Source organism: Falco cherrug, chromosome 3 (assembly GCF_023634085.1).
Source record: "Falco cherrug isolate bFalChe1 chromosome 3, bFalChe1.pri, whole genome shotgun sequence".
NCBI lineage: Eukaryota > Metazoa > Chordata > Aves > Falconiformes > Falconidae > Falco > Falco cherrug.
Window position 1 is genome coordinate 72,813,543 of NC_073699.1, and position 25,335 is coordinate 72,838,877.

General features: G+C 39.9%; 1 protein-coding gene across 2 annotated transcripts in view; it reads left to right on the forward strand.

Moving 5' to 3' along the window:
- ELP2 (elongator acetyltransferase complex subunit 2) overlaps positions 1–22,645 on the forward strand; it is a 45,635-nt gene extending 22,990 nt beyond the window's left edge. The window contains exons 13-22 of one of the 2 annotated variants that reach the window (XM_055704941.1): positions 1,252–1,440; positions 9,958–10,024; positions 12,227–12,322; positions 12,451–12,508; positions 16,512–16,584; positions 17,033–17,219; positions 18,813–18,937; positions 19,431–19,573; positions 20,098–20,211; positions 21,200–22,645. In XM_055704941.1, coding sequence (XP_055560916.1) covers positions 1,252–1,440; positions 9,958–10,024; positions 12,227–12,322; positions 12,451–12,508; positions 16,512–16,584; positions 17,033–17,219; positions 18,813–18,937; positions 19,431–19,573; positions 20,098–20,211; positions 21,200–21,356 — 1,209 coding nt within the window. In that variant the 3' untranslated portion in view covers positions 21,357–22,645. The remainder of the gene's footprint in view (positions 1–1,251; positions 1,441–9,957; positions 10,025–12,226; positions 12,323–12,450; positions 12,509–16,511; positions 16,585–17,032; positions 17,220–18,812; positions 18,938–19,430; positions 19,574–20,097; positions 20,212–21,199) is intronic. The other variant, XM_055704942.1, reaches the window with a different exon arrangement.
- The last annotated feature ends 2,690 nt before the right edge of the window (positions 22,646–25,335 follow it).

Consider the following 25,335-nt stretch of genomic DNA (forward strand, 5'->3'; position numbering starts at 1 on the left):
TAAGTGGGGTTTCTTGCTAGCTTGTTTGTTTTTAAAGAATTAGTGCTTTTTCCTGATTGGAAGATAATCAAGCTATTGTGAAAACATGAGATTTTGTACAATCTCTCAAATATCCCCTTCAGGTTCTGTCAGAATCTTTGACATACTTAGTTGAATTTTTAGTGTGATATGTTCAGTTCAAAGTCAGTACAGTGCCTCTCCTTATGTTTGTATGGTATCTAATACAATGTAAGTTCTGTCTTGGCTGCAATTTTCCAGGCGTTGTAATACTATTCTAATACAATTCTAATTGATTGAATTAATTCTAATTCTGCTAGCTGTTGACTCAAAAGTGCAGGCTGTATTTTTCCAGCTCAAGTATCATGTAGGAGTAGTAGGAAATAACACTTACTAAAAATGTTTTAATGAAAGTGTATTTGCTAGAAAACATTTTTTTTTAAGAATCAGTTTTTTCATATGTGGAATAAATTAGATTTTTAGAAAAGCAATTTGAATAACTTCATTTTTTTGCGAATATTCTTTGCTTAGTCTGACTATATAACTTGTCTAATATCTGGTTAGCTGTTAATTCTGGTTTTCATGGATTAGTACTTGAAGCATGGATATGAATATTTCAGGAAACTAGAAAAAAAAAAAGTAATGTTTCAGATGAAAACACTTCTAAAATCATCAGCATTTTCCAGATGTTTTTCCTATAAGAAGCTGTTCTGATTTTGTCAGTTTTTTGCAAAGCTTCTATTAAATGCTCTCACTAAAATCAAGTATTTACAGAAAGGGGGGAAGTAGGAATCTGTAGCCTGCTGACAGCAGTGCTGCTGTGCTTTTGTGAAAGACAGATGAAGGAAGCAAGTTAATTGTTGCTACCTTTTATAGATCTTTCAGAGCTACAGTTCTGAAAGCAGCAAGTAGCATATACTCCTTCTACTGCTTAAGCAAATTATGTCCTATTCCTGACTGTCTAGCATAAAGAAGTCGCAGTAAACGCAATGTGCCATTACTAACAAAAGTAAGCAAATACCTTAAACATACCTGTGCAGGGACATAGTTTACTAATTACAGGAATTGTTTGGTGGAAAAATAGGATTTAACTGATGTATGCTCACATACGTCAGTTGTATGAATGTCAGTAGAAGCTATTAGCTTTCCTTTTTGTTAAGATCAGCAAGCAGAGTATTAGTACTGTATTGGAACTCAAAATCTTGCTGCCTCTCTGGTTAAGAATGGTGTTTTACTGTGTGTGTGTTCGTTTAGGTAACCTGGCATGAAATTGCAAGGCCTCAAGTACACGGATACGACATGCGTTGTTTGGCAATGATTGGCAGGTTTCAGTTTGTGTCAGGAGCAGATGAAAAAGTGCTTCGAGTTTTTCGTGCTCCCAAGAATTTTATAGAAAATTTCAGTAACATCACTGGTATTCCACTGGAGAAGCTGTGCTCCCATGTAAGTGTGCTAAAGCAATGCTAAGTGAAGACAGCCTCTTTCATGTAAATAAATGCTTTAGAAAATGTCAAATTGCGCTAAACTCCATAAAAATTCTTTTAATAGTTCTGACACCTTAACTTTGGTTTTTTCCTTTCCCTTCTATTTGTTTCCATGTGTGTTGTTTCATATGTATTTTTATGGTGATGTCTTATAAAACATGTTGTATTTGAAACTGGAGACCTGGTGTCAGAAGGTTGCAGAGAGTGTAGGTAAATTTTAAGTAAGTCAGACCAAGCAGACTACTGTACACATGTGTTGATTTGAAAGCAAACAATAAGCCTGGAAGTGTGCTTCCCCTTAATTTAAGGGTATAGTGGTCTTATTTAGATGTAATTATTGTTTTGTGTTGGGTTGTTTTAATTGTATGCTTGGAAATAGCATAACGCTTTCAGCACTATTGTTAGTTGTTAAATATTTATAAATATGTACTTGCTCATTCTTTATTTCCTGTTGGCATTGGAATTTTCTTGAGGCCTTCATATTCCAGTTCTTAGTTGTGGATAAGTATATTTTCCTATTCTGTGGAAAGATAAGACTGCAGAGTTGCTGTCCCTTGTTTGCTCCCTGTTTACTTTACGTTCTAATTCTGTTTTTCTCTGCATTTTGTAGAGCAGACCTCATTTAGGATAGTTGCCTCTGTACAGCGCCTTGCATGCTCTTTGCATTTCTGGCTCAAAAGCAGTGTTTTCTGTGCAGCTTCTCAGAGGTGGATTAGCCTTTCTGTTTCATTCAGCAATTGAAATATCTGGGAAAAAATCTATTCATTTTTGATAGCAAGAAGTTACATAAGTAGCTGTTTAGTGATTTAATTCCATAAGACTTCATAAGCACTTCCATTAATGATATTGTACAAATAATATTGTGCTTTTATAATGCTGGCAGATGTCATTATTTTACCTTTTGTAGACTTCCCTTATCAGCTTTTCCTCTGAATGCTATTTTTTGATTCATGATACCACAAAATGTTTCACATGGGCTTTGTTTAAAGAGGAAGGCTTTATGAGCTCTGATGATACAGCTACTCTTATATAGCTTTATTGCAATTGTTTTCTGTGAATGCTATTTTTCACTAAAGTGGGTAAGCTTTTTCTTAATTTAGCTCAAGCACCTTCCCAAAAGAAGTACTTAAAACCAAAAAAGCCAGCTTTATATTCAAAAAAGGTTGAGTAGGATTATATTCAGTTCAAATCCATGGGATCGTATTATACTTTGGGTTATAATGAAGAACCATTTTTGATTTAGACATGTGCGTGTCTCCTAAATTTTCTCATCAAATAATGAACATCTTAGATAAATAACAGTATTTTAAGCTGTCAGCTAAATTATTAATCCAGTTCTCTAAAACAGTCTTTCTTTGAACTTCTCAGAGACCATAAGGAAGGGGGTTTACAGCTATTAAATCTAATCTTTTTCCATCTCTGCATAAAGGGCCCCAAGTTCACTTACCCTTTCTAAATTTTGGATTAACCCCAGCCAGCAACTAAATACCACTCAGCCACTCGCTCACTTCCCTTTGTCCTGCTCCCCAGTAGGATGTGTAGGAGAATCAGAAAAAGGTAAAACTCGTGGGTTGAGATAGGAACAATTTAATCATTGAAATAAAGTAAAATATAGTAATAATAATAACAGTAACAACAATTGTAATGGAGAGAGAGGAGTAAAACCAAAGAGAAACAAATCATGCAAAATACAATTGCTCACCGCCTGCTGACCAATGGCCAGCTGTCCCTGAGCAGCAATGGGCAGGCCCCAGCCAGCTCCCCCCAGTTTATATACTGAGCATGACATTCTATTGTCTGGAACATCCCTTGGCCAGTTGGGGTCAGCTGTCATGGTTCTGCTCCCTCCTGGCTTCTTTTGCACCTCCTCAGTGGCAGAGCATGGGAAACCAAAAGTCCTTGACTAAGGGCAAGCACTGCTTAGCAGCAACTAAAATATCTGCGTGTCATCGACATTGTTCTCATACTAAATCCAAATCACAGCACTGTACCAGCTACAAAGAAAATTAGCTCTATCCCAGCTGAAACCAGGACAGTATCTGGCCCTTATTCCATACCATGTATGTCTTTTCAATACACCATCAGCTTTTCTGTCTTTTGATAAAAACAGTTATCGTTCCCCTTAGTCTATGGATCATCCCTCTTCAAAAGTCTGTTGAGTTCATTTAGTCCATGATGTTGGGCTCCATCTGTCGTAACAGTCTTTCAGGGCAGCAAAGATGGTGGGTGGTGTTGGCTTATTGCATGTTGAAGACAGTTCTGATCCCGTCACTGCTGTGCTGGTCTGGTTTCATCAAAGCTCATTCTTGATTGAAAGGGAGCGGGGTTCAAATCCCCAAATCTGGAGTGGCAGAGATGGATGCCACAAGGTGCCCACTGTGGTGATTGGCATATAGCCACCATAGAAGTGATAATACATGGTGTTACATAGCAATTAACATCATACAACTTAATTCATTGGCTATTCTCACCCCAAATCAAATCACCTTGAGGCACACACTGGACTTTCCATCCCCCCATGTTACCCACCAAGTGCACCCAGGTCCTTGAGCAAAAGTAATCCTACACAAGGGTTTACTTTTGCCCGAGGCAGAAATAACTCAGACTGTTTTCCCGAACATAATTTTTATGTGCACTACAGGAACTTTAACCCCTTCTACAGTATTTAAAAGTTTTGATTGGGAAGGGCCAGCCCAACTGGCAGATCCTGTAGTGTTGACTAACCAGATGGCTTTTGCTAAATGTGTATCCCAATGTTTGAAGGTCCCACCACCCGTTGCTCTCTGTGTAGTCTTTAACAGCCCATTGTACTGTTTGATTTTTCTGGAGCTGGTGCATGATGGGAGATGTGATACACCCACTTGATGCCATATTCTTTGGCACAAGCATCTATGAGATTGTTTTGGCAAAAGTCCTGTCGTCTGACTCTGTTCTTTCTGGCATACTGTGCCACCTCAAGGCTTGCTTTTCAGGGCCCAGGACAGTGTTCCGGGCAGTGGCATGTAGCACAGGATGTTTCCAGCCACCTGGTGGTTGCTTCCACCATTGTGAGCACATGGTGCTCGCCTTGGCAGGTTTGTGGGAGCAGTCAACCTGCCAAGCCTCACCGTATTTGTTTCAGTCATTGTCCTCCGTACCAGCTAGGCTGTAACTGCTTGGCTTGCTCAATTGCAGTGCGTGCTTCACATTCATGAATAACCTGTACGATAGTGTCCATGGTCAAGTCTACCCCTTCATCAACAGCCCGTCTATGTTTGTTGCGTCTTGTCCCTAATGGCCTGAGGTGTTATGGGCCCACCATGCTCTAAATAGTTCACCCTTATGTTGCCAGTCCAGATCTACATGAGCCACTTCAGTCTTAGCAGCCTGATCCTACCTGTTGGTTGTTTTGATGTTGTTCAGTGGCCCAACTCTGGGTACATGAGCATCTACATGACGTATCTTCACAACTAGATTCTTCACCCAGGTAGAAATCTCTTGCCACAATGTGGCAACCCAGGTGGGTTTACCTCTCTGCTGCCAGTTACTCTGCTTCCATTGCTGCAGCCACCCCCACAGGGCATTTGCCACCATCCATACATCAGCATACAGGGGTAAACTATTGTCCATTTTTCTCGTTCAGCCATGTCTAAAGCCAGCTGGATAGCTTTCACCTCTGCAAACTGACTCGATTCACCTTCTCCTTCAGTGGTTTCTGCGATTTGTGGGGGACTCCATACAGCTGCCTTCAGTCTCCTGTGCTTTCCTACAAAACAGCAGGACCTATCAGTAAACAAGGCATATTGCTTCTCATTTTCTGGCAATGTTTTATACAGTGGGGCCTCTTCAGCATGTGTCACCTCTTCCTCTGGTGACATTCCAAAATCTTTGCCTTCTTGCCAGTCCATGATAACTTCCAAGATTCCTGGACAACTGGGATTTCCGATTTGAGCTCATTGTGTGATCAGTGCAACCTGCTTACGCCATGTAGCATCAGCTTTGTGATGTGTAGAGGAAACTTTGAACATCCAACCCAGCACCAGCAACCAGGGTGCCAGGTGGAGCTGCACTTCAGTACCCCTTCATAAACTGCTAATATCTTTTTTCAGTTGGAGTATAGCAGGTCTTAGATCCTCTGTATCCCCAACTCCAAAAGCCTGAGGTTGATCTCGAGTCTCCCCTGGCGCTTTCTGCTGGAGGCTCCAGGTAGGGCCGTTCTTCCTGGCTGCGGTGTAGAGGACAATTTTTACATCTTGCCCTGTCTGGCCTGGCCCTAGGGCTACTGCTTGAACTGTTGCTTGTTTTAATTTGTTCAAATGCTTGTCGTTGCTCAGGGCCCCATTTGAAATCATTTTTCTTCCGGGTCACTTGATGAGAGGGCTTATAATCACACTGTAATTTGGAATGTGCGTTCTCCAAAAATGCACAAGCCTGAGAAAGTTTGTGTTTCTTTCTTACTGGTTGGTGGAAACATTGTTGTTACTTTGTAGACAAACTGGATCTTCTCTGCAGGTCCCTTGACTTTGCTTCGTTTTATGGCCAAACCAGCTTTCAGAAGGATTTGGACTATTCTCTTTCTCAAAAACTGCTGCTGTATTGCCCCATATGATGATATCAATATACTGCAGCTGTTCTGGATCTTCAGCCTATTCAAGTGCAACCTGGATCAGTCCATGGCAGATGGTAGGGCTGTGTTTCCATGTCTGGGGTAGTCGGTTCTGGGTGTATTGGGTGCTCCTGCAAGTGAAAGCAAATTGTGGCCTGCACTCTGCAGCCAAAGAGATTGAGAAAAACGCATTTGCAGTATCAATGGTGACATACTACTTGGCTGCCTTTGCTTCCAGTTCATATTGAAGTTCCAGCATGTCTGGTATGGCAACACTTAGCAGTGGTGTGACTTCATTCGGGCTGTGATTATCTGCTCTTAGTCTCCATTCTCTGTTAGGCTTTTGCACTGGCCATATGTGGCTGTTAAAGGGTGAGCAGGTCCTGCTGATCACTCCTTGGCTTTCCAGTTGATGAATCAGCTTATGGATGGGAATCAGGGAGTCTCAGTTGGTGTGATACTGCTGCTAGTGCAACGTTGTGATAGCGATTGGCACCTGTTCTTTGACTTTCAGCAACCCCAGAACAGAAGGGTCCTCCAAGAGGCTGGGCAAAGCAGACAGCTGCTTAATTTCCTTTGTCTCCAAGGCAGCTATACTGAAAGGCCACCGGTACCCTTTGGGGTCTCCTGAGGTAGTCTGTGCCAAGGATGGATGGAGCCTCTGGGCCAGTCACAATGGGGAGCTTTTGCCACTCGTTTTCAGTCAGGTTTACTTCTGCCTCTGATACAGTTAGCTGTTGGGATCCCCCTGTCACTCCAGAAATACAAATGGGTTCTGCCCCTTTATAGTTTGATGGCATTAGGGTACGCTATGCATTGGTATCTGTGGGTCTGACATGCCAGGCCATCGGATCCACAGAGTCTGTCCCTCTCCTCCACCTGGCTGGAGGCAGGGCCCCTCTAGTACTGGTTATACGATTCTCCACCAGGGTAGTGAGCAGTGCAGAGTGGCTGTAGAGTGGAGCAGCCCTGCCCACTTTTTGTGAAAACACATTAGAATTCCTTTTCATAAGATCAGGAGTAAGATCAGCCCTTCCACTTTGTCTGGGACACTGCCCAGTGGAGACTGGAGCAGCAACTTTCCTAGAAGAACCCCCATTTGTGAGTGGTTTTCTTGCAATTTAGGTACCTGTACCTCAAGTGCCAAGGTAGGTTTTCCATCCCACTTCCTTATGTCCTTTCCGTGGTCCCACATGTAAAACAACAGGGTACCCCATGGTGTGTACCCTCTCTATTCTCCCTCTCGAGCAGAAGGGCACTTCCTGTTAATAGCCGAGATGCAGGTCCATACTGGTGGGGAGTAGAATCTATCCTCATCAAGTTGCTGAACCAGTTCCTCCACAACCAAGGTGAGGGAGGCAGGGATGTTATCTTCATATTCGTGGAGCTGGCAAGCCAGTTCATCCACGTTCAGTGCCGCTTCATCTCTCCAGCTCATGACTGTCAATGAGTTGGCATATGACGGTGGTGCGTTCTGTACAAATTTCTGCCGCGTGGTTCGTGTGCATTGGGCTTCGTCAGGATCTGTGGGTAACTGTGTGTTGTTTGGGTCATAATAAATAATCTCTAGCATAATAATCTCAGGTACTGGATACCTCTCTATTGTGGTCTGCTTGGCTGGGCGATGTATAACATCTTCCTTGTAGGGATACTCTTTCAGGCTGGACAGGAGTTGCCCCCAGAGGCTGAGGACTTGTGGCCCTTTTCCAATTGCCTTGTTAATGCCCCGTTCTCTAGACAGTGATCCCAGCTGCTTGGCTTCCTTACCCTCTGATTCCAAATTATTAGCCCTATTATCCCAGCATCGAAGCAGCCAGGTGATAATGTGCTCACCTGGATGATGACTAAAATCTTTTCGCACAACCTACAGCATGCAGGGCAAGGCTTTGAGTGGTTACCTCTTGTTCTGCCTCTTCCTCCTGTTCCTGTAATGGCCCTGTTTCATCCTCCTCTACTGAACGAGCCGTCTTTTGTGTTGATTTGTTCTGATGTATAGGGACGACTGATACTGACGCAGGCTGGTCCTCTGGTTCAGCTGTGTCACCCGTCACCAGGGTGTGAGAAGTTGTAGTGCCACTTGCTGGATTTTGAGTAGCTGCAGTGCCTGCTGCTGAAGTTTGAACAGCTGTAGTGCTTGTCGTGGGGATTGAAGCAGCTGTTAGTGCCTTTCGTGGCAGCTGGAATACCTGCAGCGAGTTGATTAGTTCTCAACAAGGCCAGAATATTGACCAGGACGTTCAGCGTTCCTAGAAATAGGATCAATGCCAGAAATATGCTGGTTTCAACGGCCCAAGGATATTCAAAATTTTCCAGAGTCATAAAAACGCTTCTGTAATTAGCCTGTGGGAGAAGGGAAAGGTACGGGAAGATGTCTCCCCCTTAGCTTAGCTCCGCAAGGAAAAGCCAAAGGTGCAATGATCCATAGTCCCCGCGAGATGGCACCCGTAGCCCAGAGGCGATGACAGTCCTGCGTGCGCAGTCCGTGATCAACGATCACAGCGTATCACAAGCCACCACTACACAGTACAGTAAAACGAGGACGTTGGTCCAGGCCCGAAGAACCTTTTTGCTGGACCAAAACAGCAATCATATGCTGCAAGTAAGGTGTGACATAACACAACTCCAAGACCAATCCGAGAGCAAATAAATTGACATTATGGCCACTGATTATTAAAGCAATACAATAAATACTTGTACCAAACTTGTTTTAACACACTGTAGTCAGATCTATCATTATCTCAACCCTTCTAGCCCCATGTTGTGCACCAAAAAGGACTGTCATGGTTTAACCCCAGCTGGCAGCTAAGTACCACGCAGCTGCTTGCTCACTCCCCCCTACCCTGCTCCCTACTGGGTTGGGGAGGAGAAGTGGAAACATGTAGAACTTATAGGTTAAGAACATTTTAATGGTTCAAATAAAGTAAAATATTATTACTACTATTGTTGTTATTATTATAATAAATGTAATGGGAAGAGAGAGAGGGAGGAATAAAAACCAAGAGAAACAAGTGATGCACAATACCCACTGACCAATGCCCAGCCAGTCCCTGAGCAGCGATCGACAGGCACTGACACACTGCCCCCAGTTCATATACCGAGCATGATGGTCTGTGGTATGGAATGTCCCTTTGGCCAGTTGAGGTCAGCTGTCCTGGCTCTGCTCCTTCCTGGCTCCTCACTGGCAGAGCATGGGAAACCAAAAGTCCTTGACTAAGGGCAAGCACTGCTTAGCAGCAACTAAAACATCTGTGTGTCATCAACATGGTTCTCATACTAAATCCAAAACACAGCACTGTATCAGCTACAAAGAAAATTAGCTCTATCCCAGCTGAAACCAGGACATTCCCCCCATACCTTTATGGAAGTATTTTCTGTCTGGTGATTTATTTGCCTTTTTTTTGCTGCTCTAAGCAGGCAGGTAGTCCAGCGCTATCTCTCTGCTATGTACTGAGTTGTGTTTGAAGCTGTGGGCACAGGCACTCATCCTCTATCCCCTTTTCCAAAATGCTGCTTTATTATTTCACCCCAGAACAGACTACTTCCCGATCCTTTTGTGTTAAAATCTGCAGTGCTCTCAGTTAATCCATTAAGTATGTATATCCTAGAATAAACAAAACTGGAAGAAAACCTGTAATTAGGAATGAAGGTGCATGCTGTATAGCAAAGCCCTTGAGCTGAGCCCTTAGAAATGCTTTTTTTTTTTTTTTTTTTGGCAGAGTACTGGTCTTCATTTTGTATAGGATATATTCTGGATGAGTTGGGAGTTTTTCAAAGTGCCTTCTACACTTCTCTAGAAAAATCACTCTCAGGGATTCTTTAAACTGTGGCCTTTGAAATTTGAACGTACATGATAATTTGTGTGTAACCTTTTTTTTTTTTTTTTTCCCCTAGTCATCTGATCTTCCAGAAGGTGCAACTGTGCCAGCTTTGGGATTGTCCAATAAAGCTGTTTTTGAAGGTAAAATGAGAAATAATGGTGGTGGGTTTTGTGTGGAAACTTTTAAACGATTGCTTTTGTGTACATCTTTTTGTTAGATCTCTCATTGTAAGCTTGACTGCAAGTTTAGAATCTAGAAATAAAAATGTGCAAAGTGTTTAATTCTCTGGTAGCACCTAAATATGGTGCTTGAAAATAAAAAGAAAGCGCACCTGAGGGTCTAATCCCCTAATGTCTTGTGCAAACCCAAAATGCTCTTTCCCTGCTTTCCTGTTGTGTCCCACACCCCTGTGGGAAGTAACCTTGCTCAGTCTGCACAGTGCTCCTGAGAGCCTCTCCTGTGGACTGATCTTTATGAATTTCACATGGGTGCTGGTGTTCATTGCTCTACTGTGATGGGTTTGGGAGTAGCCAGGGCAGGATATTATTAGAATACTCCCACCTGGTGCTGTTCCTTTGCTCACTACCCACTCTCTCCCACCCTAAGACTGATGACTTAAAGCCAAAAAGATAGTATTGAATCAAGTATGGTGAAAACTAGGTTCAGAGTTGTTACAGGAAGACTACCTGTTGCTCCTTGTGGTTGCTCTGTAAAACACCTTGACCTCCAAAGCTACATTCTGGAGTCCTTTTCACACTCTTGTCAAATGTTAGTACCCTTGTAGAAGCTTATAGAAGAAATGCTGCTTTGAGGAGGATAAGTCACATTTTCAGTTCCAGTGAAAGTAGCCATGAACCTCCAGGTAAATGGTGTTTTGTGAAAGTGTTTAGGAAGGAAGAATTAGTTAGCCAGTAGTAACTAATGTTCTGTCTGTAAAGGCTGGTGAGGCACCAGATGAATTTCTTGGAGAGGTGATGGGGATTGCATTATGTGGGAACAAGGAAGGAGGGACAAACATCTGTCTAGAATGATAAACATAACTGAGTATTATCTTGAGACTGGAGATCGGACTAGTAGTCTGATATTTCATGAAGTCTCTTGTAAAAATGCACTTATACTAGAATCTACAAACTAGGTCAGACCTGTTTTTTCTCTGCTTAAAGCTTTATCAGAAGGTGTGAATTAAAAAAGGAAGCATTTTAATAAGCTTTGTCCCCAGGGTCTTCAATGGCAATACAGCTAAATTTTCCTAAATCTTCTGTGAGAGAAAAATAGTTGTAACTGAAGTAACACATAAAATATGGCAAAAATGGCAAAAACTTTTTTTCTGCTTTCTCATGAGTCCTTCTGCTGAGACAGGGAGCAGGACTTCCTTCTCCTAGAGTATTATCACACAGAGAATAACTAATTTCCATTGATTTCATGTGGCACACCCAGAAGCAGCACTACAAGTAGAAAAGCTGTCAAATTTTCCAATGTTGTCCGCTGTGCGGTCAGCACCGATGTCTTAGGTTAAAGCCCCACAGACCTCTCTTGTTGCTTAGTCTGGTGAGCGATGATCAGATAGCAGTCTCAAACTAGATAAATGTTGCTAATTTCATTTTCAAGGGGAGAGGATACAGGATGAATGGGAAGATAGTCTTTCTGAACCTGCTTTTTTAAACTGCTGTATTTGGAATGTGTATATGGCAATAAATTAGATTCTGCCTGAGAGCAACTGTTCCCCAGCTCTGTACCTTTTTCTTAAAATAATACCTTCAAAATGAAGGACAGAGTTGAGTTTTAACTTAAAATTAACTGAAGTAGTTTCAGTTACTTCTGGTACTTTTGCTTAAAGCTAAAGGCTGAGCCCTTGGCAGTTTTGCTGAAATTTGAAAATCATAGATACAGTTCTGCAAGTATGGCTTTTCATTTAGGTGTCTATATTAAATTTAGGAATTCATCACTTGCATCTGAGATTCTTACCTTAAACATTTTCAAATACAGAACGAAAGATTTAACATCGGGGAAGCACAGGTTCAACTCCTGGTGACTGCTTCTTTCAGGTAAATCAAAGTCTCTTCAAGAATCTCTGAAAGAGACTGTGCTGATGGAGAGAGGTCAGCCTCAAAATGAATTTAGTCCAAAAGTTAGATTATTTTTTTAAATTTCCTTTTCTCATTCTCATGTGCATTAGAATAACTAGATTCTAATATTAGTGTAACTCTGGAAGCAGAGAAACCTAATTTAAATTACTTACATTATAAAAACAATAGAGGTTTGTTACTTGTATGATAAGTGTTCATATTTTCCCTTCTGCCAAGTATATTCTCTCTAGCTAATGAAGTCCTTGCTTTGAACAGGAGATATGGCTGTTCAGCAAGCTGAGGATGAAGAAACATTTAATTCCATTTCAAATCAGTATCCTGAGGTTTATTTCCAACCCTTGATCCTTACAGGTATGAGATTAGTTTCTGTTGTAGGAAATAGAGAATGAGGTTCATTGGATATAAACTTGAAGTATTGTTTAACTGATTTTTAGATTATTTAGTACCAAATTTGAATATGTTGTACAAATGTCTTTTAGAACCTCCCCCAGAGGATCACTTGCTGCAGAACACCTTGTGGCCTGAAATTCAGAAACTGTAAGATTTATTTTTATTTTTCAATTAATTTACAAAATTTCTAGAAAGCTATTGCAGCATATTAATGTAGTCTAATCTTGTAATTCTTCCTGTTTTACTACCTGATTTGACTTTGTGTGCAGTATTTCTTGTAAAATAAATAAATTGTATATATAAAAATTAGGAAATGATGCAGAAAATGGCAGTCAGAATTGATGTGCCACAAAATTTTATTTCCTAGTTGTTTCTGTACCAGTGAAATATGTATGTTTTTTAGCATAAACTTATTATTTTGAATCTGTAATGATCAGACTTTCGTTGTCCCTTTTGATGTTTGTCTTTTGAAGGTCTGTTTAGGGCACCAATCCTTGGTTTTTTTCTGTTTGTTCCAAGAGAATAATAAGGTTTCTGGTTTGCTGTAAGAAACTGTGGCATGTTTTCATGGTCTTATCTGTGCTCTGGAATGTGATGGGCCTGTCTTTCCGTGCTGCAGCCTTTGTTTATGTCTGTCTGCTGAACACATCTGCTTAAAACCTTGCCTATACTGAAGGTCTCTCTGTGTAGAGAGTTTTCTGCTTCTTTCCACTTCATAGCACAGACTTGCAGATTAAGTTTGTCTTTCTGTTATGGAAGTAAAGGCTGAGGCATCAAAGGAGGAGCTTCCCCCTAAAGCCTAACAGATCTGTAAGACGCAATAGATGGAAGCGGCAGCAGAAATACGGTGTCTAGTGGTAAAGCAAAGTGATGACTGTTGAGTAAGATGGTTATAAACCCCGTTTGGCTACTGAACGCTGACAGAGTGGGTTGTGGGTTGCAAAGGCAATAGAGTTACATGGCCATGACAGTAATTGTTTTGAGGTTGCAGGATTTTAGAATTCTTCAGCTGTGCTTTGTTCCTTCTTTTCTGAGATTGACAGCAATTTACAAATGAAGGTTGTCACCCTGTTTGTTCCCTAAGGATCCCGGTAACATTAGGCTACACTTTTACAATCTTCAAAGTTTTAGTTTTAGTCTTCAAAGTAGCACAAATAAGTTAATCATCTCAAGCTTTTATGTTTTGGGGTTTTTTTATCTGAATCTCCTGAAGGAGTGGTCTCAGGCAGGAAGAAGGAGGATATTGAGCCTTTGCTGCTGATTACAGCTACCTTTATACGTTCCCAATTTTGTGACTTCAGTAGGAGGGCAGGAAATAAAAAGCTTTGGGAAAACAGTTTTCAGGTTGCTTTAATTCGACTGAGTGGGAGGTTTTGTGAGAGCTCATCTGTACCTTCAACTGGGCAGTTAATCTTCTCTGAATGCTTTTAAGCTCTTTTACTGTGCTTGCATTCAAAAGTGTTTCTAGGAGGGAAGGCAGTGGATGTTAGACTGTATCAGCATATTTTGTAATTTCTGTTAGGTTAACTGGTTCTCCTGAGCATGCTATGGCTGCTGATGCACCCGCTCACATAAGTAGTTTGATGAAGATTCTTTAAGTAGTGAAAAGGAGTCAAGGCCAAAATTTTTGTTTGCCTTTGACGTTTCTTGAAGTTTAGTGAGAAATTAATCTTGGATATTCTGCTACAGGAGTACTGCCTATCTGCTTTTATATCCTGCATTCATTAAAATAACTGCATTTTATTATGATCTTCAGGGGAGTTATCTGAGAATCTTTTTCTGGTTTTAGAGACACTGCTAATGATAGGTATTCTTTTATGCAAGGGCAACAAGATGTAAAGCATTCACAGAATTTCAGGGGTTTTGCTCAGGATAATCTTGAAAGAAGTAACATGAAATTGCATAATGTAGATTTCAAGTTGCCATAGCAGCAGAAAAACAGTGTGAGGAGCTGACTTGCTAAAAATAGCTTGTTTGTCATTGACATTTGTATATTCCCAGCTCTAACCTGACACCAAATTTTGAAGGATTAGTGTTGGGTTTTGCAAATTGTTTGCTTGAGTAGGTTTTAGTATGAAGAACTTGCTGATTTTTTTACATAATCTAATAATTTTAAAATAAAAATATGATAAATCCTGTGAGAGTATGCTAATCTTTATTTATGCACTTGGAAAATTACCATAGAGAGTTTATATGCAGCAGGCTGAGATTAAAGCCTGAGTGTTGACATAAAAATATATGTTTATATGTATGTGCATTTCATAAAATACACCTGGAAGTTTTGAGAGATCCTTTTTGACACTAGAAAATTACTGTAATCATTTGTCTGGACACTTTGAAAGTCTGTTCACCTGTGTATAAAAAAGATGCTATGAATTGTACATTGCTAAGACAAAATCACTTGTGTTTGAAAATGTCACTTCATTATTCATTCATGCAATTGCTTTGCTCTGTTTGAATGTATTTTTGGTGGTGTACTACATAATGAAGGGATCAGATTCTGTGTATGGGGGCAGGGGAAGGGGTTGTACTGGAGCTTCTATACTTGCAAGGCTCGTCCACGCTTGTGAACAGCATCTCCTATTGCCACTAATTCTGCTCTCTTTACTGGAGACAGCATTGGGCTATACAGGTTGTCAGTCTGACCTGTGATAGTCCTGCTCATGTGTCTTTGCAAAATACATTGTTTTAGGTTTTATTTTAACTTAAAGAGAAAAATTACATTTTAATGCTTCTATTTAGCAAGAACGAAGTTGCATGCAGAAGCTCAAAATGTTTCTTTCAAGTGTCTTTCAGTACTGCATTTAGGAGATAAAACTATAGTAACCAAGGACTTGTTTTACAGGTTGTTCCACAGGTTATTTTTCTTTCATTGAATTTCAGGACATTTGTATTTTTCATGGAATAAATACTCTTCAGTTTTATAAAATTGACTTTCAATGTTTTTTACTACAAAATAGTCTCCAGGAATGTGCTTTAAAAGTAAGCATTATGATAAAACTCCTGCTGGTGGCAGATTAAGAGGAAGACACACCGTAGTACCTTCATCATTACAAGATATAATCAAATTTGCAAATTAACATTCCAGTTAAGCGCAGCCACCAGTCCCTCTCCCCCCTGAAGGCCCAGGCACAATTACTCTGCATGAAAAGCCAGTGCATCCCCAGACGTGAGTGTGGGAGGCTGCCCATGGAATATGCCCAGCAGCGACTCTTCTGGGCTCCATTCAACAGATACAGACAGTAATTTGTCATTTAAGCAGATGGCTCTTTTGGCTGCAGGTGAAATCCTATGAACATCAACCTCATATCAGAGCTTATTTACAACACTGCTGACTGAAGGAGTTTATTAAGAGAACTGCCCATCTCTTCAGAGCTAGGAATCAAAGGAACACACACCACCACCACCTCCACCCCACCCCACCCCCCCAGTCTCTGCCAATGGTATTTAGCTGATATTTGCCTACTGTTTATAGATTGCATCTCCCATTTTACTTCCAGTCTGTTTTGTGACTGATTTTAGTTTGTGTTAGTCTGTGTGGTATTTCTGCTTATTAGTTAAATCCCAGTCTGGATATGTAAGCTTGAATTCCAGCAGATCTCATGCAAAGTTTGATTAAAAATGTGTTTCTGGAGAAAGCTAGAAGTTTTGGATTTTCTTACCATGTTGTTTTCCTTTTCCAACGTGATTCTTGCTCTCTAGTTCAGAAATCTTCTTTCAGTACTTCACAGAATAGGCATCCTTTAGCTGGATGTTTGTGGTATATTTCTTTGGTGATTTTCAAATATGTGGCTTCTCACTTTTATTGGTAGTGTTAAAATGGCTTTACAAGAGAATAAGAATACATTAAATGCTACTTTAGTCTGCTTAATTAATCATTAGTATAGCTTCTGCAGTGCTGATGCTTTAGGACTATGGAATTTGCTGGAGGGATTGTTCTGTAGTCAGTTCCTAAATGTGAAACAATTTATGCAGGTGTTTAAATTGAATGCTGAGCATTATTAGGAATTATTTGGGGTATAATACTGAAACACTGGTGAGAAGTTCCTGGCAGATACCTTTCATGTTTGCAAAGGGATTTAAAAAGAACCTTGATGCACACTGCAGAAATGCCTATGATGTGTTAAATATCTTTTCACGTTTATTTCAGATATGGACACGGATATGAAATTTTCTGTGTTGCTTGCAATAATTCAAGCACTGTAATTGCCTCAGCGTGTAAGGTAAGGAAAGATTCTAGCACCATCTAGTGAAAAGTACCACCAGATTTTAGGGCTGATGGAGCATGAGTTGGAATTCAGTTTGGGCTGAATTCTGTTCTTTCACTTAAACGTGAAAGATTTTGTGTAGATGACAGTTGTATAGGTGACAGTTGCCTTGCAAAGGTGAGAGTGAATGCATACAAGTTATTATTCATAAATTATGTATGATCCATTTGAAGATATTTGTAAGATAAATTCTAACAAATCTAGGTATAAAACCTTTTATTACTGGTATATTGTTAGCATTAGTAGAAAGTAGTGAAACAATCTTGAAACTTCCTCGACAAAAGCTGACTCTGACTTGATTGCAAGCCTTTAAACAAGCCTCCTAACATCTTAGTATTTTGAAACATGTATCTTTTATATTTGCTTTCATTAATTCTCACTGGTATTTTTTGCATCAACACAGGCTTCCAAAAAAGAACATGCAGCAATTATTTTGTGGAGCACTGCTTCTTGGAAGAAACTGCAGAGTTTGTCATATCACAATCTGACTGTTACTCAGCTGGCATTTTCTCCTAATGACAAATTTTTATTAGCGGTTTCTAGAGACAGGAATTGGTCACTGTGGAGGAAACAAGACTCATCAGAGTCAGGTAAGATATGTGAAGTGGGTATACACATTTGAAGACTTTGCAGTTTGTTCAATATTTTTGGCTTCAAAATATTTGAAAGAGAATTGCTGAAATATTTTAATGGACATTGTCCTTACAACTTTTAAGAATCAATAGTGTTGTAGACTCTTGTGGCTTTAAGAAGTGCAATTGATGGTGTACAGGAAAGCTAGAATGGGAATTAAAACGTGGAGGAGAATATAATCAGGCCTTAAATGCTATTAATTGATGGATGTAATGAAGTCTGCTGTTCATCCTCCTGTCTTCTGTTTATGGTTGTATGTTTCAGATTTACATGCTGGAGTGTAATGTCTGAACTGCAGACTGGTATTCTGTCAAGAAAAAGCTTAATCTCAGTGTTCTATGCAGGCAGGGCTGGAAGGTTCATTGCTACACCCATGTCTTGGAGCTGCCTTGTCCCTGTTTGCAGGGCATGACACTGAGACTCTTGACAGGATTAATCTCTATCTTTGATGTGGCTTTCTGATAATCCTGCACAATTGATTAATTTGGCTAGGACTGGCTCTGTCTCGAAAAGGAGCCGATAGTAAAGATACAGTTGACTTTCTCAATTAGACTTTGAGCCTTGCAAAATCATGAGGAGATTGCTGTTGAACCCTTTAACGGATTCCTAGAACAGATGTTCGTACTGAAAACAATTGTCGTTGCACTGTTGGCTTAATAACACATAAACACTACTGGTCTCTATAGAGTTTTCCTCGAGACTTGGCAGTGAGTTTTAGCCCCTTCAGACAGTGTCTGGTTGTATCCTGCCTTGAGATTTCTGTTCTGTTCAGACTTCTGTTCTAAAGCCTGGCATATTGTCAAAGCAGTTACACAGTGTTTCAGGATAAGAAGTATGAATTCCCATAGGAAGTAGAAGAAATCCTCTTTTCATCTGTTTGTCAATAACTTTTCTGTCTATGGAGAACATCATTATCAGTGTACAGCAAACCTGCTGGTATTGGCATCCCAAGAATTGGTTATTCAAAGTCCATGCTCCGACATGACAGCCTTTTCTACTTAGGAAAAGCATTCCCATTTACTGATCTGCTGATCAGATTTACTGCCTGATTGTATGCATACTGAAATGGTAGCCTGTCTCTTTGGGAACAGATGAATCTTTACAATTAGATCGTTTTGATTGGAGCTCTTGGGGCTTTACTGGTAAATAGGAACTGTAGTGAAATTATTGGGGGTACATCTACACATGGTAAGCATTGCACTATACTAAAACTTCTGAAGTCAGCGTTCTTATGAAAAACTTGTATAGGTCTTATACTTGGACTTGTAAATTCTCCTGAAACAGCTACGTGCATAAAAGATAAAACAATTACTGCTGTTTTAGTTCTCTATGGGCTGACTGATGTAGTCTTAAACAGGTAGTAAGTATCACTGTGATAAATGTTGGGGAGAAAAATATTTATGTGGTGCTAAGTATTCCCAAGTGCTTTAAAGATGAGTGGAATAATGTCCGAGTATTCCTGGAGTTCTTACCTAGAGCTAAGTAAAACCATTACTTTTAATATGTAAAGTAGTTGAAGCAAGGGTTTTCCTCTGTATGCTTTATTCCAGGACCACCAGTCTTCAGTTGCTGTGCATACACAGACAAAAATACAGCTGTTCATAGTAGAATCATTTGGTCTTGCGATTGGACACCAGATAGCAAGTATTTTATTACTGGCAGTCGGGACAAAAAGGTAATTAACATGAAAGGAATTTTAAAAGCCTAGAATTATTTAAATGTATTTTAGATTAGCAAATACTGTGTTCTAATGAGTCCGTATTCTATAAATACACAAAAAGCTTACTGTGTGTATTACCACAGATATCAGTGAGACTTTCATATGCTAAATAAAGTGTTTGAATATGTATGTACAAGACTGTGGTCGGCCAGTTGGATTTTCTCCCATTCTTTTTTCATACTGTAAGACAAGCACCTAACTCCCAGGGGTCTCTTAAGTTTTTCTTTAACTTTCATAACAGAATCAGGTTTTGTCATCAGTATTGTTAATGAAATCAGACAGACTGTCTAAAAAATTGAATCTTTGTAGATAGATATTTTTTAGTATTTTCAACATCACTTTGTTCTGTGCTCTGGAAGTATTTTAACTAAGTTATTCCTTATGTTTTTGTAAATGCATTTACAGAAAGATTGAAGTGAAAAATCCTAGATGATTCTCTTTCTTACAGGTCATTATCTGGGGCCAGTGCAATTTATCTGTGACTACTGAAGGGGATGTGTTGGATTCAATCAAGCCCTGTTCAACAGTACTGGATGCTGGGGATGCTGTTACTGCAGTTAGTATCAGCCATGTCCTTACTCCCGATGGAAGGTATTGCTGGTTCTCTGTAATGCCATGTTGTGTTTAATTTAAAATCAGTATGTTTTCCCCTTTAGAGTTTTCTGTGGCTAAACAGCACCTAAAATCTACCTGTCAATCATTTTGACCATTCTTTGACTACTTTTTTCTTTCATAGCCGCCTTTTCAGGTGCATAGGGAATTCTCCAAACAGTGTAACAAGGAAAAAAGAAAAAGGGGGGTACAGGGGGGCATGAACATACTGGAAACACATTCGTTCTTTTAACAATATTGACTAATCTGATGTAATAACCTTATTTTTTTCCTAACCCAATATATTTTGCAGGTTTCTGCTTTGCTCATTTTTTATGAAGTAGCTTTGATTTAAATTGTGATTATTTTTTTTTTTCCCTCATGGAAAAGTAAATATTGATTTGAAGGGGCAAGGTACAACACAGTGTTTGAGTGCTGGTTCTTTCTGGCTTGCATTAGAGCCAGCTTCACTGAGCTGCCTGCTGTAATCTCTTTCAGAACTAATGCAGTTATTCTCTTGACAGATATATCGTCGCAGTAGGCTTAGAGAATGGGAAGATTATCTTGTACACATGGAAGCAGAGTGGGCAAGAACCAGCACTGGCTGATTGGACCACATGTGTTGAGATGCATAACAGGTACGTCTTTTGAAGGAAGTTAGAAGCAAGGAAATATTATTCTTGAGACTAACAGTGCTGGAGTTCTGTTCTTATAGTATAAAATCATATGAAACTGGTTTATTTGTATATCAGAAATTGTTAACCTTTTAGGAAAAGGTTGGTCCCTGACAGTCTTAAGATGTGTTTAAGCAAAACCTGGAAATAAAAATATTGGTTATTTAAATTTACTAAAAACCCCAACAGACTCCAAAGAAAACCAGGAGGGGTAGGCTTAAATCCCCAAATACTTAATGCTATGCATATGCTTTGAGAATTATTAGCCTTTGTTGCTCCCGCTTAAAAAAAAAAAAAAAAAGCAAGCTTTAGAACCCTTAGCCATAAAATAAGATGATAGAAGACACTGAAGAGGGGAGGAAAGAATCACTGTATACATCAGCAAAACATTTTGGAGTGGATTACAGCAAGCTTTCAAGAGCAGCTTCTAGCAGAAACCAAAGGAATAACAAGCTATACGTGGTTCTGCTGCGGCGACAGCTAGAGAAACTCTCTGTAGAGAGACTTCGGATGTTTCACTGGAAGCACTCTCCTAGATGCTTCTTTCACATACTGGCATTGGTAGTACCAGAAGTGAAAGCTGATGGTGGCTTTGGCCTGTGTGTGCTTGAAGTGCATCGGAAAGAGACACTAGATAACAGGAAATCGCTGGCTAAAGGCCAGAGATCTGTCATATCTCAGTAATTGAGATGCTAGACCTGCAGCTTAATGCGTTAAAACTTGAAATCAATAGCTGTTTAAATTATTGATGAGTGAGAGGATAAAACGTCATTAGAGTTAATGACCCTACTTATTTTAAGATCTTAATACCTGCTGGTTGCCACAAGTCAGTTTTTTCTCAGTTGGTAGTGTTAACAGAAGAGTACTAATTATATAAATGTTGATGTTTACATTCACATGCCCAACTGTGTTTGACATTTTGCAGTTATGTATGGATTTCTTTTTGTTGCAGCCAAAGTCATGCTCTTGCTGTGAAGCGTTTATGTTGGAGACGTCATGCGGGTAGAGCTGGACATAATGATCAGAACAGCAGCGAGTGGTTGCAGCTTGCAAGTTGTGGAGCTGATCACTGTGTTAAGATATTCAATGTCAACAGATTTGCTCTTTAGCAAAGACAGCAGGCCTGTCTGTGCAAAACATTTTATTTCAGTTTTTAGCTATTTTGATTGTTGAATTTTCTGTTTTCTGCTGTGGAAAGTGAAATATCTGACATATTAAAGCAACTTGTGGTAGTTTGCAATATCAAATATTTTTGTAATTCTGCAGTTCCAAGAATATGAAGTATTTTATATGTTTTGGTTGGTGACTGTCCTGGAACTGAGGGATGGGAGGTGGTGTAAGGCTTGGGAGAAGGATAAAGAGACAGCTTTGTTCATTGTGACTCCAAGGGTAGGTGGAAAGCTACCAGTACTTGGGTTCTTCTGTGCTTGTGATTGCAAGTGGAGTATTGAATTGTTTTGAACTCCTTATTCCTATCAAACTTACCTGCCAGCTGGCATGCCAGTGCTGGCATGGTGTGTTTAAGCGTGTGCAGTTAACCAGAGATCAAATATACAACTTTCTCTGATGGCCTTCTGAATGTGTATTACAACCCTGGTACAAGTCTTAGACCACCTTACTTTAGAAGGAGTAGTTTGTGTTTGCATGCTTGGACAGGCCTGTTGGTTTGTTTTTATTCCTTCTTTCTGCTGTGCAGAGTGCGGGGCTCATGCTTCTTGGTTTCATGGGTCTTAAAGCCTAACTCACAGACCACGTAAATCTTCTGGTGTCTCCTGTGTGTACTGGTGAGCCTACTCTGAGCAGAGTGCCGTAGAAGAGCCACCTATTTCTTCCTGTGTTTGAGTGCTGTCCTGTACAGTTTGGGCTGGAAAAGCTTCCAAGTATCACTAGGCAGGAGCTAAGTGGCGGCAGCCATCCCTTATTGTTGCCTTTGGGCTCCTCCTGACTTTTGAGTGCTCTGTATCTGTTCTGGTGAAAAGAGGTTAACTTAGTTGTCCCATAGTGTTGTAATTTATATAGAAAGGTAATAGATGGTGAATACTTCAGAAAGAAGCTTTTACATCAGCAGGTCTGTATCTGATTCCAAAGTCTAATTTAGAAATTACTGAACTTTGGGAATGAAATTATTTTTGTTCCAGAACCACTTGCTACCCAAATTGGTAGTGCAGAAGTAATGGGAATGGGGTTTAACTTTTTTAGTGTGTTGCATATTTAGATGAAGAGTACAGTTCTTTCAGAGTGGGCTGAACTTTTTTCAGAATAATTATAGGTTTTTTTAAAGGTTTTATATATTTCAGCTTTTTATTTTCAATTCTGGTTTTCAGCACTAAAAAAATAATTTTAAAAAATTAATTAGGGGAAGAAAACCCCAACTTCCTAATAAAGATGCTTTGCTACATTTTGCTTGTGGTACCCAGTGCTTTCCTTACATGTGTGCTTTAAGAATTTGAGTAGTGTATTTTACTTGTCTGGGAATTTTTAAACCACCATAGACTGTATCCTGGCAAAAGAAAGACATGGCTTATCACTCATGAGGTTTCAAAAAGCTGCCAGAAGTGGAACTTTATTCCATGTCATGATTGTAATTTGGTGTCTTACCTACAATCTGATGACAATACCAGATAATACTTTCCAATACTAGTACATCTTGCCATGCGGCCGCTCTTGTGTATAAGCAAAAGTGAAATGTCATAATAGTTGTCCCTCTCTTTTATTTTGTTAAATGCTATCATTCGGCAAGCACCAGGTATTACATGATTTAGTAATCCATTCCATTGCTCCTGGGACTTCTGTGACTCAATCACGGTAAAGAATATACCTCATTGTTACAACTTTAAATACATCAGATTAGGCTGTTATTCTCTGAAGTCTAAATGTTTGTAATAGGCACTTTTTATTTTCAATTAAGTTAGAGGTTGTCAAGAGACACCTTGACACATAATTAATATTTTTTTTATGCGTGAAGTTACCTTTGTTCACATATTACTTTGCTATGCATTTAGTGGGTGTGACTTTTACATATGCCTTTATAGGACATGGACCTGTTGGAGTGAGTCCAGAGGAGGCCACGAGGATGATTAGAGGGCTGGAGCACCTCTCATGTGATAACAGGCTGAGAGAGTTGGGGTTCTTCAGCCTGGAGAAAAGACTCCAGGGGAACCTTATAGCAGCCTTCCGCTACCTAAAGCGGGCCAACAGGAAAGCTGAAGAGGGACTTTTTGCAAGGGCATGTAGTGATAGGACAAGAGGGGTAATGGCTTTAAGCTGAAAGAGGGTGGATTTAGATGAGATATTAGGAAGAAATTCTTTACTGTGAGGGTGGCAAGACACTGGACCGTGTTACCCAGAGAAGCTGTGGATGCCCCATCATTAGAAGTGTCCAAGGCCAGGTTGGATGGGGCTTTGAGCAACCTGATCTGGTGGGAGGTGTCCTTGCCCATGGCATGGGGGTTGGAACTAGGTGGTATTCAACGTCTCTTCAAACCCAAACCATTCTATGATTCTAAGATTGTCTCAGTAAATCCACTGAAGTCTTTTCAAACCAGCATGTAAATCAGCACCAGGTAACAAGTCAGAGACTGATTTCATCATCTCAACTAATATCAGAAAATTATTTGGATCAATTTAAGTGTGAGAGCAAGGAAAAATCAGTGTAATTATAGTGGTCATTCTGGGGGTAGCATTGGCTACCTTTTAAACAGCAAAATAGTATTCTTTAAGATTATTATAATGAGTCCTTAGAAAATTTGGGGTTTTGTTCAGTTTCTTTCATCTAAAAAATGGAGAAGAGCAAGCATTTCCCAGACGTTTATTCAGTCTACTTCATTATTTTTTTATTGGTTTTATAAATGCTGCTGGAATCAAATGCCTTCTTGCTATTTTTCCTTTGTTTTGCCCTCAGAACTGTCTTAATTAGTTTTTATTTGAAAGACTTTACTGTTAATTTTGTCCAATGAATGACTATTGCTTTTATTTTCTTCCATGCGCTTTTCTTTTGTATATACTTACTCAGAGAGACTCTATTTAATTCATAGTATATATAGTGCATACATTCATGTACAATTTCAGATGTTTTTTAAAAAAATCTAAAAATTAAGCTTTCAGTCATATTTACCTGACTGACCTGACAGTAGTCCTGTTTACCTACCAAAATGTCTAACTGCCTGTATGTATCCATTTTTATTTCTACATTTTATTCTATGCTTCCCTGGTGCTTGGTCATTGCTGTTCTCTCTTGCAAAGTGCCATGCCTCTTTCCATTCCTACCCATCTTTTTGTTTGGGTTTTGTTTTTTTTTTTTTCTAAAAGTGTGATTATTTTTCATGGCCTTCCCTAAGTGAGAACTAGTTTCGCTCAGGTGTATCTTGGAAGATGGAGTTAGCCTCTCTACTTTGCAAGTTGTTTGTATCATCCTCTTTATAGCAGATAGTTCAATGTCATACGATAAAAACAAAGTTGAGGGAAGTGTAATCTTTCCTGTTTCTCCCCATTTATCTTCCAGACTGTCAAATAAGCCCTGCCAACACCAGTCTTAGGAAGCTCCAACCTTGCATGACATAGCCTCTGATATTGCATTTGTTTACCCTTGACAATGCGATGCGAGATCACATCCAATGGTCAGGGGTAAAAACTTGCTGTCTGGAATCATGACGGTCCCAGCCTCACACTACCCTTTCCTGCCAGTCCTAAGGTGAGGTGTAAGGACAGGCTGCCCAGGGATGCTGCAGAGTCTCTTTCTCTGGAGATATTCAAAACCCACCTGGATGTGACTCTGTGCCACCTGCTCTGGGTGACCCTGCTTTAGCAGGGGTTTGCTCTGGATGATCTCCAGAGGTCCCTTCCAACCCTGATCGTTCTGTGATTTTGTGGCAGTATTCCAGTGATGAAAGCCCAGAGGCAAATGGTACACATCAAAATGCACCTGTCTACAGCAGCCTAATCCTCTGCATGAATTTTCTAACTCCAGTAGTGTCACATATTTCTGAGTTTCTGTCTTTGTTTCTGTTACAGGTTTGGACAAGGGCAGTGTGTTTACTTTAAACCTCTCTGATCTAGCAGGATACAAAGCTGATGCAGCATCTTCTATAA